Source organism: Electrophorus electricus, chromosome 14 (assembly GCF_013358815.1).
Source record: "Electrophorus electricus isolate fEleEle1 chromosome 14, fEleEle1.pri, whole genome shotgun sequence".
NCBI lineage: Eukaryota > Metazoa > Chordata > Actinopteri > Gymnotiformes > Gymnotidae > Electrophorus > Electrophorus electricus.
Window position 1 is genome coordinate 9,867,459 of NC_049548.1, and position 15,291 is coordinate 9,882,749.

General features: G+C 40.2%; 1 protein-coding gene across 1 annotated transcript; it reads left to right on the plus strand.

The window, feature by feature from the left end:
- The first annotated feature begins 392 nt into the window (after positions 1-392).
- Positions 393-10,023, plus strand: itgb3b (integrin beta 3b). Its single transcript, XM_027002698.2, has 15 exons — positions 393-622; positions 1,350-1,435; positions 1,783-1,987; positions 2,177-2,429; positions 2,938-3,100; positions 3,187-3,348; positions 3,455-3,550; positions 3,682-3,771; positions 3,914-4,048; positions 4,794-5,220; positions 6,729-6,951; positions 7,801-7,901; positions 7,988-8,107; positions 8,824-8,990; positions 9,545-10,023. The coding sequence occupies exons 1-15, from the start codon at positions 553-555 to the stop codon at positions 9,608-9,610; spliced, it is 2,364 nt and encodes a 787-aa protein (XP_026858499.1). The 5' UTR covers positions 393-552; the 3' UTR covers positions 9,611-10,023.
- The last annotated feature ends 5,268 nt before the right edge of the window (positions 10,024-15,291 follow it).

The following is a 15,291-nucleotide window of genomic DNA, read 5'->3' on the forward strand; positions in this document are numbered from 1 at the left end:
GATGGACAGTTTAAGGAAAATATGTATTTTTTCCTTTACAATATTACTTACAAAAATGTTTAATAATGAAACTGTGTACTGTTCACTTATTGCAAGATGTTCCCGTCATCTTTTCCGGAAAAAAAAAATCTCATTACGTATTGTGCGTTTTCAATTGGTCACGTGGGACACTAGAACGAAAACCACAAAGTATTTGGAAGGCTCAGATGTGAACTTGGCTACTTGCTTGAGCAATCAAACAAACAAACAAATTTTCTTTTTCACAAGATGTTTAAAATGTAAAGATCACCTAAAACAGCATTATCCAATTAATATGTTCACTCATGAAAGATTCAACAAAACAGAAGAGCTACCAACAATCAAACTGTCAGTTAAGGCAGAGTGTGGCCCCACCTCGTCCTTACTTTGCTAGTAAAAAACCTCTTCGCTACAGTTTACTCATTTTTTTGATACTTGTTTCCGCTAGAAGGGAAAAGCGAACACCAGCACATGAAAGGCCAGTTGGCAAAGGCGCGCGTCTGAGGAGCGGCTTGTTTACTCCAGACGAATAAAATGCCAGTTTTACTCGCGCTAAATGTATGGATTTATTATCTTGTTTTACTCCTAACAGATTGTGCTCTTGGTGAGTCCGATTTTCCTTTTTGTTTTATCGCTAAACCTGTCCAGTTTTATCGCTTAGAATGTCGTCGACCTGTTAGATAATTGATTGGCATAATATGCTTTAGGGGTTTTGAAAGACTAGTCTGTCCATCCAGGAAACTTCTAAGCGTACAGCCGTGTTTAGATGTTGCACGTAGTCAATAAACTAAACAGCCTACTGAACGGAAAATAATGTTTAAAATAACGTTATTATTAGTTGAATTTTATGTGTATCGTTTATATTTCTCTAGTATTAGGACTTTTTTCTTTTCTCTATCTTTTTTTTTCGGGGGGGGGGGACTTATTTTCCCCCGACCAACTGAAGAATTTATTCATCGGTCCCTTTACAATTGACGTTTCCATGTGGCTTTAGAGCGCTAAATCCGACAGCGTATTTGACCAAACTTTAATCAAACTGTATTTGACAGTTCAGTTCGGATAAGTGGCCTCGGATTCCACAAGAGCTTGCACAAAGCATGTGAATGATATGCTTATGGGTTTGTTTGTTTGTTTGTTTTTTGTTCACATCTGCTATTTCAAATGGAACTGAAATAATGTAATATCGTGAGAATGTTGTATGATTATATCTCAAGACTCAAGAATAAATAATAATTTAAAAAAATAAATAAATGCTGTGTGTGTGTGTGTGTGTGTGTGTGTGTGTGTGTGTGTAATCAACGAACTACAATCAATATTTTTATTTGTTTCAGGCTCCAATATTTGTACATCTCGAGGAGCCAGCACATGTCAGCAGTGTTTAGCAGTGCATCATTCCTGTGCATGGTGTTTCCAAGAGGTGTGACCCACCACCTTTGCCAAGCCATATGAAAACATCTGTTTCAGAGATGTGACCAGCATGTACACTTCACTAGACATGAGGAACACAATAACTAATAAGTCCAGATACAGAATTTTGTTTGATTCTTTTCTTGTGACAAATGTGGTTGAAAATAGATGTTCTTTTTCTGTGTAGTCTTTTTGTTCTTGTATAGCTGTGAATCATTAATTTATAGTTTGCAGATGTCTTGTCACTAGTTATGTGACGATATTTTCATATTAAACTATTTTTTACCAATATCTACCACTATGTCCCACTATGAGGAAATTTTTGTGAGTTTGTGAAAACCCATGATGTCATATCAGGAGTTTGGGCTAAATACCCCTGGTGCCTCCCGCTGTGACCTGGAGAGGAACCTCATAAAGGCTGGATGCAGGAGAGGAGCACTGGAGTACCCCACCAGCCAGCTGCTGGTTAAAGAAGACAGACCTCTAAGTGACAAAGCCTCTGGAGCCACCACTGAGGTCACACAGATCCGACCCCAGAAACTGTACATAACCCTGAGACCTGGTGAGTCCAACCCAACCTGAAATCAACACTTCTATGGACGGGGCCAGGGTTACTTGGAGAAACTTTACATGACACACACTATGCTCGGTCCACCTGCTACATACCATGAGATATAGATCATTGCAACAGTTTGTAAGTGACCGACTCTAAGGACTGTTCCCGCTACCATTTGTATCTTATCTTCCGTAGATGACACCAAGCAGTTCACGCTGCAGGTGCGACAGGTGGAGGACTACCCTGTGGATCTGTACTATCTGATGGACCTCTCCTACTCTATGAATGATGACCTGTCCCAGCTGAGGAGGCTTGGGAAAGGGTTGGCTGAGGAGATGAGTAAAACCACCAGCAATCTGCGCATGGGCTTTGGGGCCTTCGTGGACAAACCCGTGTCTCCGTATATGTACATCTCCCCACCCGAGGCTGTGAAGAACCCATGCTACTCGTGAGTGATTGACAATGCCAGAAACTGGATTATATCCGTTGCATAGATGGTAGCTCATGGTATTTCCTTAAAGTATAGGGGAGTGTCTGTGTGCCTGAGGACAAACACAGCATTTTGAGTTAAACATTGTCTGTATTTGCCATCCTTTGCGTGACATGACCAAAATGCTTCTAACAGTGTGTCACCATAAAGGTAATGATTAAAGTCCTACTTGAATATGGTCATTTAAGTGATGTGTGTAAGCCTTGACTCAGTGGTTTCATTAAAGGATCTGTGGCAGACAGGCACTCTTGTCCAGACTGAGCTCATCCAAACGTGCCGATTTTTACCATGATGACTCTCATGGGTTATCTCTCTGTGTTGACAGCATGGTCATATCATAAATCCCATGTATAGCTCCCCCCCCCCCCCCCCCCCATTTTGGTAAACCTCACTTTAACCTTTGTGACATGGCCCTGCCAGTTGCTATGGCAACCCTAAGCAGTCATTTGTCTTCTGATGGCTATAGGATCCCGTACAAATGTCAACCACAGTTTGGCTACAGACACGTCCTGTCTCTGACAGAGGAGGTGGGCCGCTTCACAGAGGAGGTGAAGAAGCAGAAGGTTTCTCGGAACAGGGATGCCCCAGAGGGAGGCTTTGATGCCATCATCCAAGCAGCTGTGTGCAAAGTGGGCCACATCAAAAGTTCCCATGTTCAGCCATGATGCAATAAGAAACCAATAGTATTTAATTGTAAATTAAATCTCATTTTCAGGAGAAGATTGGCTGGCGGCCAGGTGCTTCTCACCTGCTGGTGTTCACCACGGATGCTAAGACCCATGTAGCACTAGATGGGCGCCTGGCAGGCATTGTGCGGCCTAACGACGGCCAGTGCCATGTGGGCACAGACAACATTTACAACATGTCCACAACAATGGTACAGTCTTTACAGCAGTTTTAATCTTTATCATGCTCATTAGCATGTCAATGCAAGAAAAAAACATTTGTTTAGATTTACAAATGATCTTTAAATGATCTTCCAGGACTACCCATCATTGGCCCTGATCACAGAGAAAATGTCAGAGAACAATATAAATCTAATCTTTGCTGTAACCAGTCCTGTGTTGTCACTATACAAGGTATGAATTGCAATGATCATTGACTGAAAGGCAGTTTTTTAAAAGAAAGTTGTTGTTGCTGTAAAATGTTTTATTTATTTCAAGTTTGGAATACTTCATTACCTATCTTTCTATTCTATTCTGCCTGACAGAATTACAGCAATCTGATCCCTGGCACTGCAGTCGGTACCCTGTCAGAAGATTCTCGCAATGTGATCCAACTGATTCAAGACGCATATGCTGTAAGTACAAAGGAAACTTCTGTGTTTATTTTAGCATGACATTGTGATATACCTTTATACACAAATTTACTTGAATGTTGTGCAAGTGCAAAAGTTATGAAATCTAATGGACTTATCTCTGTTTTATGGTGTTGGACCGCAGAAAATTCGCTCTAAGGTTGAACTGGAGCTTCTCAATGTCCCAGAGGAATTGAGCCTGTCCTTCAATGCCACGTGTATAAATGGAGAGGTCATTCCTGGGCTTAGGTCATGCTCTGGGCTCAAGAGAGGAGACACAGTCAGTGCCCTTTTCTCTCTTCATACTTATTAATTCTATTTATTAATACTATTTATTCAGTCTTTTTCTCATTCACAGTCCTTCCTTCCCTCTCTAATCTTCTTTCTCTTTATGTGTATATATATGTGTGTGTGTGTGTGTGTGTGTGTGTGTGTGTGTGTGTGAATAATTTTTCAGCTGCTCAACCCAAAGTTCTCTGAAAGCATGTTTCTTTTTCATTCAAACGTCACTCCGCCTTATTCAGTTGTTCAGTTTGTGGAATTTGTCCTCACACATCCCCAAATAAGGAAGAGCACAGATGAACATGCCTTTCTGATGTACATTCACCATGATAGATGACTTGCATATTGTTTTGTGGGTTCAGTTGCCTCAGTTTGCTGTACTGGTAAATGATTACGCACGCACGCACGCACGCACACATACTTACAGGATGCGTGAAAGGATGTATTTGAGTATATCTGCTGTGCCTGTTTCCTGCCTTTTTCTGCTCTGTTTCTCTGAGTCACCATGTTAAGCATTACCTAAGCTTGCACATAAGAACATCAACACATTAACACATTTCTACCCTCATCACCAGGAATGGGGGAGGATAAAACTCATAGCGCGCACACACACACACATATAAAAAAAATACCATTTCTGCTCAGTCAGGAGCCTTTGCATTATTGTAACATCATGCATTTGTTGCCACGTTTAACGTCTATTCCTACACAATGTAAACGACTGTCTGTCCTTGTCCATGTAGGTGTCCTTCAGCGTAGAGGCCCATGCCAGGGGCTGCCCCAAGGAAAAGCTCAAGACTTTTACTATTAAACCTGTGGGCTTCAAGGATGCACTCCTGATCACTGTCGACTTTGAGTGCGAGTGTAAGTGCCAGGCTCACAGCCAGCCCAACAGCCCCGTCTGCCACCATGGCAATGGCACCTATGAGTGCGGCCTCTGCCTGTGCCACCCGGGCCGACTGGGCCCACAGTGTGAGTGCGCAGAGGGTGACTATGGTCCCAGCAAGCAGGACACATGCAGCAGCCCCAATGCGTTGGTGTGCAGCGGTCGCGGCGACTGTGTGTGCGGCCAGTGTGTGTGTCACAGCAACGACTTCGGCAAGGTGTGGGGCAAGAGATGTGAGTGTGACGACTTCAACTGTCTGCGGTACAAAGGAGAGCTGTGCTCAGGTACGAGGCATAGAGCCATTCCCCATGTCTGGCCTTGTGTTTGTTTGTTTGTTTGTTATTTTAATCTGCATGTGCAAAATACTCAAGCGATAGGATGGTCTTTACCCATTATAAAGACATCTCCCTCGCACTTCTCTTCTCATGTAGTTAGTCTCAGAGGAGGAATGTCATTGCAGCAGAGTGCCCTGCTGTGTTTGTTGAAGACCTCATTTGGGAGGAATTACTTGCTATAACACTGGATGTCTTTTGGCTCTGCCCAGCAAACCAGCTGCTTTAGCAAAATAAACATGATGTGTGGAGGTGTGTAGGGGCTCAGCCCTACACTGGCCTGCCAGGGAACCTGGGTGATGTGTTATGGGCAGTGACTCAGGATGGAAGAGGCCAGTGCTTCCAGTAATGCGCCACATGGAGAAACTTGGCTGGCTACCACCGTATGTGCCTGTCAAGTTAACTACCCTACTTTGATCCTCAGTGTAGAGCCGCCTGACTTTAAGTAACATAGTGCTTCACTGTGTTTTCATTTAAAACAAGCTTACTCACTCACCATTACCACAGCACAAGTAAGGCCTTATTTACCATATTCTCTAAAGCCCAGTGATTATTGAGAAAATGCCTTTCTGCATTGTCATGCACTGATGATGTCAGAGCACTAAAATAGCTGGCCCGGTGAAGGAGTACACTGATGTCTGGCTTGGCTGAGCTAGAATAATTTCAGGGGGGTTGTTTTTCTGTGGCATGGGTGATTATAGGCAGTGAAATGTTTGTCTTAAAGTACTGGGGGGGGGGGGGGGGGTTGGCTCTAGATGTGGCCATTGTATATATTTTTCTGGTTTCTTGTTTCCTGATGTTCTGCAGTTATACTGAAAAGAAAGTGAGAATTGTTTTGAAAACTGTAGTAAATATGCATGTAAACTCACATTAACACTACTTTACTTTAAAAATATAGATCTAATGTTCTCTTTTGCTATAAAACTAACGTTTAGTATTACTATTTCCTCGGCATTCTGTGAAAGGTGAAAAGTTAATAAAAGGACATATTATTTTGCTTCTTCACATTATTGTGAAATTCCAAATGCTTCTCAACAGGAAGATTCCACTTTGAAATGTTGTATGATATAAAGGGAGACTGGTACATTTTGGCAAGGCCTGAAATGTATACCTCTGGGATTATGGTGTGTGAATTGCATAAATCTTCCAAGGATGCAGTAGGAGTGAGCTCTGCTTCTGTGGGCACACCTTCACAAGCTTTTTATGGGCAAACCTGTATCTAAACAGAGAAAGACGTGTTTTCACAGAAAGCATTATAGGCCAAACCTTTCTCCTGTAACCATTATGCATATTAGATGAGACTATGGGTATGAGTAAATCTTCAACGCAAGGGCTGTACAACATTTACCTATTTCCTCTTCTCTGAATCACTTCAGAGATATCTGTTACCTCAGCCACTCTGAATCTGGCTAGCCCTTCCATCACTTAAAGCCCTGTGTTAATTCTGTGTTCTTACGTAGGCCATGGAACATGCTCGTGTGGTTTCTGCCAGTGTGAGCCAGACTGGACGGGTGAGAACTGCAACTGCTCTAGCCGCACAGACACCTGCATGTCCAGCCTGGGTTTGCTGTGTAGTGGCCATGGCCAGTGTGTATGTGGCATCTGTGAGTGCACCCAGCCTGGCGCCTATGGCTCAACCTGTGACAAATGCCCCACCTGCCCTGATGCCTGCACTATGAAGAAGTGAGTGAATGCATAATCATGGGGCACCTGTTCCTGTTATACATTATTAGTTGTTTGAAGGCCTAGGAAACCTAAATCTGTTTCATTCTAAGTATGTTAATCTTGTTCTTCAGGGCACATAATAAAAATATACAAAATGAGTCCTGAAACTACCATTCCAAAGTTTGATAAGTAACTAATTTAGTTCACAAGAAATTCTCCCCATCCAACATAAACTGGGTCATCCTTATGTTATATGCAGCTTATGTAAGCTTTACTCTCAGCAGTCAGAAAGACCCTTAGCCAGACCCCGTAGCCAGATGTGTAGTGATTTTCTTGCAGTAACATAGGCCTAAATTTGATTTTGCGCATTGTTTTACACAAATCAGGGCATCCTGGTGACACCAAGATTGCATCTTGTAGAATGATTAGTTAATTCTAAACATATTAAATTGGGGGATCAGGCTACACTAACATTAACTACAGGACACTACAGCTACACTGCAAGTTGTTTTGCAGTGAAAAGTTTCACCATCCACAAAGCTGTCCATTTGTGTCTAAGCCTGTACTCCATTCTCATCCAGGACTCAGGTTCCAAATTGGTTTTTGGACAGTCTTTTACTGTATTTCTTTTCTGTTTTTTATTTAAAATTAGCAGAATTTTTATCTAGTTTGTCATACTAAAATAAGTTTCATACTAAAATAAGTATTAATTTAGATTATATTACCATAGGTCCTTACCTATGAAGTAGTGACTTTTAAACGGAAATTATACTTTAAATATATATAGCTAATTGATGTGTTTGTACCAGTTGCTTTCTCATATACTATTATATAGAGACTGTGTTGATTGTTTTCCCATTTCTAAAGGGAATGTGTGGAGTGTAGGCATTTTAAAAGAGGGAAGCTTTTTGAGGATGGTAGCTGTGCTCGGATTTGCAGAGATGAAATTACATTGGTTGATGATCTAGGTAAGATGCTTGGCTGTAATTTATTTTTAGTCCTAAATGTCTTTTAAATGGACAACATAATTTCTTCTTACTCATCTGTACTCCAGCCTTTCATGATAAGAATGCTGTGAACTGCACCTACAAGGATAAGGATGACTGTGTGCAGAGGTTTCAGTACTATGAGGACAACAGTGGGAAGTCTATTTTATCTGTGGTGAAAGAACCAGGTAAAGCTCCACCCACAATGGCCAAAACGTGAGCAAAAACAAAAATGTGTACAGGTGCATGGTGAAGAGTCTATTATAAATGTGTGTAACTAAATGCTGTGTGATGTTCTTGTGATATAAGACTGAAGAAATACAGATTTGGGGCTTACCAATTTTGTGTCAATTGTCCATTGTGAAGGTGGTGGTGGTGGTGATGTGGGTGGGTGTGCAAGTGAGAGAGAGAGTTTCTGCTTTTTAAGTCCATGGGGAGTGTGTGGGTCATTAGGCCTGTAAAAGCATGGAGCCTGCAGTGAGTCTGCCCCTTTCCTTTAGCAGAGCCACATGTGCAACATGCACCCCATTAATTATTCAGCAACACACAGCGCTAGAGCACAGAGAGGAGCCCATATAGCAAAGCAAGGCAATAAACAGCATTCAAGCTACTGTGGAACACGCTGACATGGCATCAAGGGTACCACAGAATCACACAGAAAGGATAAAGGGCATGTAGGCACACACAGATGGTAGATATCAGAGAAAATGTGAAATTATACAAGACCATTTGTGTGTCATTTAGAGGGCTAAAAGACAAATAATGGTTTATCAGAATTTATTGAGTGAACAAATCTGTATATATGTATACCAAAAGGCTGTTTTTAGTACATTTTCATGTTAGTTTTACTTATGACTGTAGCCTAGCTGTTCTTGCCTGATTCTTCATGCCACTCTTCCCCTAGACTGCCCTAAAGGCCCAGACATCCTGGTGGTGCTCCTCTCAGTTGCTGGAGCTATACTGATCCTGGGCCTGGTCTCCTTGCTCATCTGGAAGCTGCTGGTCACTATCCACGACCGTCGTGAATTTGCCAAGTTTGAGGAGGAGCGGGCACGAGCCAAGTGGGACACGGTGGGCCTGGCACCTTGCCGACACGCACATAATTACTCATATCAGTCTCCGTTACTTTTATTTACAAATACTTCTCATCCAGCCATGAATAACAACTTGCTTGTTGGGCTGCATGCACACAAACATTCATTGAACCAGCAAACACATAACTACCCTGTTTACAGAATTGTAACAGCGGGTATTACTATTTCAGAGTTGCCTGAAAAATCATAGATGTAGGCGGTATGATTTTATTGTCTCTGTGGCATGCTGTTTTGCCTATAGAACAAAGGAATGCCTCCACTCCCTAGGGCATGTTTGTTTTAAATGATGCCATTATAATTAGGCTGTCCTGGTGAGATGTGTAGCTTTGCACTCACACGGGGCTATCACAGCCACATCTGGCCTCCAGTTCCTCCACAGTGTCTCCACTTTAGCACTCTTGCAACTGTCTCCAGTTTTTTTTTTCCTGCTTGAGAGTAAAGATTACAGAATGTCTGTCAGGTGTGGGCCTGGATTGGTAAAGTTTTACAGTCTGAAACATTATCTTCTCTTTTCATCTGTCTTTACTGTAGGGCCACAACCCTCTCTACAAAGGTGCAACTTCTACTTTCACTAACATCACCTATCGAGGCAACTAGGAATAGAAGTTCCTCATGTTGGTCATCGGTGCAACGGGGGGGCAGGGCCTACGGGAGATGCTCATGTTCTCTCCACGTAACAGTTTTTACAGCTGTGAATTATTGCTATTATTTTATCTTTGTGGAGGGTGTACATGTTTTGTTTGTAAATATAACAATCATCTTAAATTGTTGGGGGGGGGTTGGCTTTATAGATTTCATCACTTTTTAAAAAACGTTTAGTTTTAATTCTGTGTATTTCATGTACATGTGCACCCAGCATGCACAGTGTGAAGCATTTAAAGGCTTCTTTTTCATGTAGTATTTCTAGAAATAGCGAATCATCATGACACATGCTTCTTTGGCCTACTGTGGCTTCCTGATTAGTAGGGCCATGCAGAGACTCTTAAAGAGGCAGGTGCTCGAAAATGGGCATATAGATCAACAAGGACACCATGACCTGCTAATCAAACTGCTGTTCTTTTTAATTTTAGATCCACTGCCTCACACAATACCTTTTTTACTATTTTCTATTTGCTTTCTTTCTTTTTAGCTAACTACAAAGCAGCTCAGTGGTTAAGGTACTTGACTTGTAATTTGAAGGTTACTTGTTCAAGCCCCACCACTGCCAAGTTGCCACTCTTGGGCCCCTGCGCAAGGCCCTTAACCCTCAATTGCTCAAGTTGTACTCAGTCATAATTGTAAGTTGCTTTGGATAATGTCAGCTAAATGCTGTAAATCAATATTGAAAGATAGGACGGTTCAAATAAATTGAGAAGTTAACTATAATCTGTCATTGAATCAAACATGACTGCAAAAGCTAGGTAGTATTCTGTCAAAGTAATGAAATGGAAAACATTTTATCAATAAACACATAGGCAGTACATGTGAAAGATAGTAGATAATCAAAGACATAGATGCATGTAGCCTGCTTGCTTAGACTGCACAGCATACTGTTCTGACCTTCCAATTCCCAAAGTCATTATATCCCAGGTAACACTATAACAGTTAAACACAATGAGTAATGCACATGTTTTGGCCCCATTAAAATTTGATTAATAGAAAACTGTCACCATCTCCCAATTTTCAATTGGGTGGCGTCAGTAGGTTGTGGCTGTAATCTAATGCCATTTCACATGATATAAATTCACCAACGGTAATCAGGTCCTTTTATTTGTAATTAAATCGTTTTGTGTACTGTATTACTTGCAAGAGATGTAATCAGCTTCACATTGAAGACTCTCTCTCTCTCTCTCTCTGTGGGCACAGCACCCCTTTTTGTGTACTTGTACTTTTTAAAGTACATTCTACAATTTGTCATTTTACTTTTTCTTAAGTATGTTTTGTATGAAGTATTGTAATTCACTACATTTTAAATACATCCATTAGTGAGTTTAAAAATATAAACAAAAATGCAAGAAAAAACATTGCATCCAGGAAACTGCTGCAGTGAATGATGGGTCAGAAAATAAACTTTTGCTAAAATCAAGTCAGACACCTGTAGTGCTGACCCATTTGAATGCGAAATCCTGTTCAATTCTTCTGGAATTGAACTCTTTATTATGTAGAGTAAGTTGTGTTTGCCCAAAGAGACTGAAGTAGCAACTTAGAAAAACTAAGCATCAAACCTGTGCAAGCATGTAGAGCTAAGTTCAATAATACTTGTACTACTGCACTGGTACTTAAAAATGGTTGTTTTCATAGTTTAATAAGAGACGTTGCTCAAATTGACCAAAAGACATCAGTGCATGACATTGCTAAGACATTGCTAATGTAAATTGGCACTATTAAACAGGACTAAGTTAGCTAGCATCAAGTTCAACAGGCTATAAAATAATGCCAACGTTTAACACCAATTTATTGATAATAACAGAAATAATGCTAATTTGAATCGATAACTGCAGCTACAGTCTGTTTAGGTCTGTAGAGTGGCTCAATCCACCCATCAACTGATAATTCACGCCATGGCAGGTGCTTAGCTATGTGTAGACTACTGTATGATTGGTCTATGAACTTATGCTGGAAAATGATGTCCCATTAAAATGACCACCTGTTTGAATGTATAAGAAGTCATATCTCTATTTACAGTTGCATCAAAATTAATTGTGCGATAGTTCAGTTGTTTTGAAGAGGGGTTGTATGACAGACACTGCTGAACACAATACAACAAGTGAGACTTATTGGAAGAGTATAATATTTATTAGAAGAATATAATTGGTTTTTGTTGCTGTGGTCATGTTCCTGTGCTTAGTGGATCTCTGTTCCTCCCCCCAAAAAACCCCCCGATGTCACGGAACGCACCTCTTTTACTGGTCACGTGGTCGCTAATTGTGTATTTGTAACCACGCCTACGTTATTAAGCGCACACCCGAATCAGTTTATTCTTGCCATGTTTGTAATTATTTAAGCCCTTGTCAGTGTGTGCGTTACTGTCAGTCATTGTTCACGTTCATGTTTACAGTTATTGTCCCTGTTAAAGTTCACGTTTGTGTCTCTGTCCACCGTCTCAATGCCTGTTTTTGTGTTCACCACTTGTGTTAGATGTGAGTGCCGATGTCTTCAGTGTTCGTCAATAAATGTCTGTCTCTGTCGAGCGATTCTGTACATCCTGCTGCTTGCCCTGCGGCACTCGGGCCATTACACCTGAACTATCCCTTTAATAGTAATGATGTTCACTATAGTATAGGTGTACCTTCCACTGCTTTTAAGAGTCAAATTCATATTTTCAGGCATCTGTGTGCAAGACTTGTGCATTATGCAATGTAAAAGACAAATGTATTGAGATGTATTTTGAGATTTATATCCCCTTGTCCTGAAAGACACCCCCTCCCACTGTTTAAAAAAAAAAGCAACTTTTACTCTGAGTAAATTTTAAATTGGTTGCTTTTTACATTAACTTGAGTAGATCTTAGATCAGTAAATTGTCTTTTACTTAAGTAAAAATTTCATCAAAGTAATAGTACTTTTACTTGAGTAGAACATTTTTTACTTGAGTAGCACTCTTTCCAGCTCTACTATCTTCTCCCTAAAATTAATGAGAAAAACAATCCTGGATGTCTTATTGTATCTACTTGTTTCTGCCCAACAGAACCTATATCCCAGATTATGGATGACATTTTCATCCAATTGTTCAGTTTTTACTGACATGTTAAAGACTTCACACTTTCCGCAAATTCTTGAATGACTGAAAGAACAAATGCTACCTGCCAATTCCCTACTTTTTTTCAATGGGCATTAAAAGTTTATACACAGACATCATTAATGAAGATGGTTGGAGAACATTAAAACATTTTCTTGATGCAAGACCTGAGAAGAGCCATTCCAAAGATATTCTCTTAAGACTCAGAACTTCTGTTAACTCTGAACTGCTTCACATTTGACTCCATGTACTATTCACAAATAAGATGATTTAGTATTGGTACTAACATGGGACAATTCTATGCAAACCTATTTGTTGGATTTGTTGAGAATTTTTTGAACACTATAATGGACCTGCGCCCTTAGAATTCCCGAGAGGCCCTGATGATATTTTGTTATTTCTGCATGCACATTTGAAGAGCCCCAAGTGTTTATTTCTTCTTCCTCCAAGTTCCAGCCTTCTCTGGAATAGTACATACTGGTATGAGGATAACCTTTTTGGATGTTTCAGTTAAGTCAGGAAATTCTTGTTTAAATACCACCATCTATTATAAACATACAGGCTCTCATTCCTGTTTGCAATACATCTCTTCACATTCCAAGGCCTGCAAAAATTCCATCCCTTACTCACATGTACTAAGATTGATGCACAGTGTTACCACATTTATTTTGTTAAATCATGCTGATATCCTGGGCACAGCAATATGCAGTACATCAGACCTAGGAAAACCAAATACTTTCTGTTTGTCACTGGTGCATATTAGTTGTGTCTCATTATTATTGTTGTTGTTATTTAGCTAGTCTGTTTTGGTTTTAAGAATTTGCTCTGTTTCAATTATCAATAATGCTCTGGAGGATTCTGCAGCCACACATGCAGTTCCAGTACCACTACCTGCATACCCTTCATATTTATTATGTCAAAAATGTATACATCCTTTATCTTCTCTACCAGAGACACAAAGACATCGTGGTTGAAGTTTGAACCTGACTTCACGAGATATACTATTAGTACATGTTTACTACCATTTGATTTTTAACTACAATGTATTGTCCATTAATATAGCTGGAGCTAAGAAATTAATAACTTTGTATTTCAGGAACAGGACATTTCCAAATGCAATTAATAACTCAGAGACATGGAAGAGCAGGCTGCTAGTTTGATACGTCATATTTGGCACTGTGTGGGCGGGGAATGCGCATCAGTAGAGGAGAGTACCTGTGGGCTTAAGCAGTAGTGAGAACAAAGGAAACAAACAAGGCACAGGTGCTTGTGCTTAGTAATCAAGAGATTGGGAGTGGGGCAAGTGCAGTGTGTGTGTGTGTGTGTGTGTGTGTGTGTGTGTGTGTGTGTGTGTGTGTGTGTGTGTCTGTCTGTCTGTCTGTCTGTCTGTCTGTCTGTGTCAGTGGGCATGTCCTTCAGGCTGGGTGCCTAGCGTACTGTGTCACTAAGAAGCTAAGATCATTGTAAAAAAGGTCGACACTGACCGAGTACAGACTCATTGACCATCACATGGCCATAGAGACCAGCATACATAAACAGTCCTGGTTACCTAAAGAGCGGAGACTGTGCTAGCAATGCCAGGACAATAAGATTGGGACAGAGCTGAACTTTCTAACTGAATATAATAAATTTACCCAGATTAGAATTAAATTACAAAATTAGTCACATATTCCCAGAGTTTTAAAAAATCTCTCTGATGAGAAGCTGCCTTATGTTCTTGGTGAACAGAAAGAGTTCAGCACACTGGCAGCGCTGTACATTCACTCCTGCCACAGTCTGAGGGACCATATCATATACCAGAGATACAGAGCCTATTATTATTATTATTATTATTATTATTATTATTATTATTATTATATAATGGTGATAGGAGTATTGTAGTTATATTATTAATATGGTGGTTGTTATTACTATTGGTAGCAGTTGTATTATTGGTGTTGTCTATTATAGCTTTGACAATATGAATGAATATTTGTCATGCCAATAAAGCACCATTTGAATTTAATTTAATTGACTCTCTCTCTCTCTCTCTCTCTCTCTCTCTCTCTCTCTGTGTGTGTGTGTGTGTGTGTGTGTGTGTGTGTGTGTGTGTGTGTGTGTGTGTGTGTGTGAGTCTTTCTGTCATTACTCAATATTTACTATGGCTTTACTTGATAATTATCACTTTGTATCTACGGGATAAGCTCAAAGACTTAAAGGTAATGGAAGGCTCCACTTACCCAGACCAGGCATTTATATTGTGTTAAGATAACCACTCATTCCGTGGCAAGAAAACAATGTAATTCTGTTTATTTGCCAAGTAGACCAAGGACAGTTTTTTGTTTGCATGTTTATTGATATCATTTTTCATACATGTTTCCAGTATATACAAAATACTGTCTATGCCTACAATTATAAATGTAGGGAATACAAAATTCTAATGTATCTATTGTATCACTGCTAATGATATGCACTTTATGGTAATTTACATGAGATACTGTCAACTTGTGAGTACAATTTACATTTCAGTCCATTCAGCTGTCTTTTATAAGAAATCCCATGCATGAACTACTGAAATCATGCT

Excerpts from the sequence above, each read along its gene's own strand:
- itgb3b (XM_027002698.2), top strand. The coding sequence starts at position 553 with ATGCCAGTTTTACTCGCGCTAAATGTATGGATTTATTATCTTGTTTTA. Across the intron at positions 3,349-3,454 it reads ACAACATGTCCACAACAATG|GACTACCCATCATTGGCCCT; the intron begins GTACAGTCTTTA and ends ATGATCTTCCAG. Across the intron at positions 7,902-7,987 it reads TACATTGGTTGATGATCTAG|CCTTTCATGATAAGAATGCT; the intron begins GTAAGATGCTTG and ends TCTGTACTCCAG.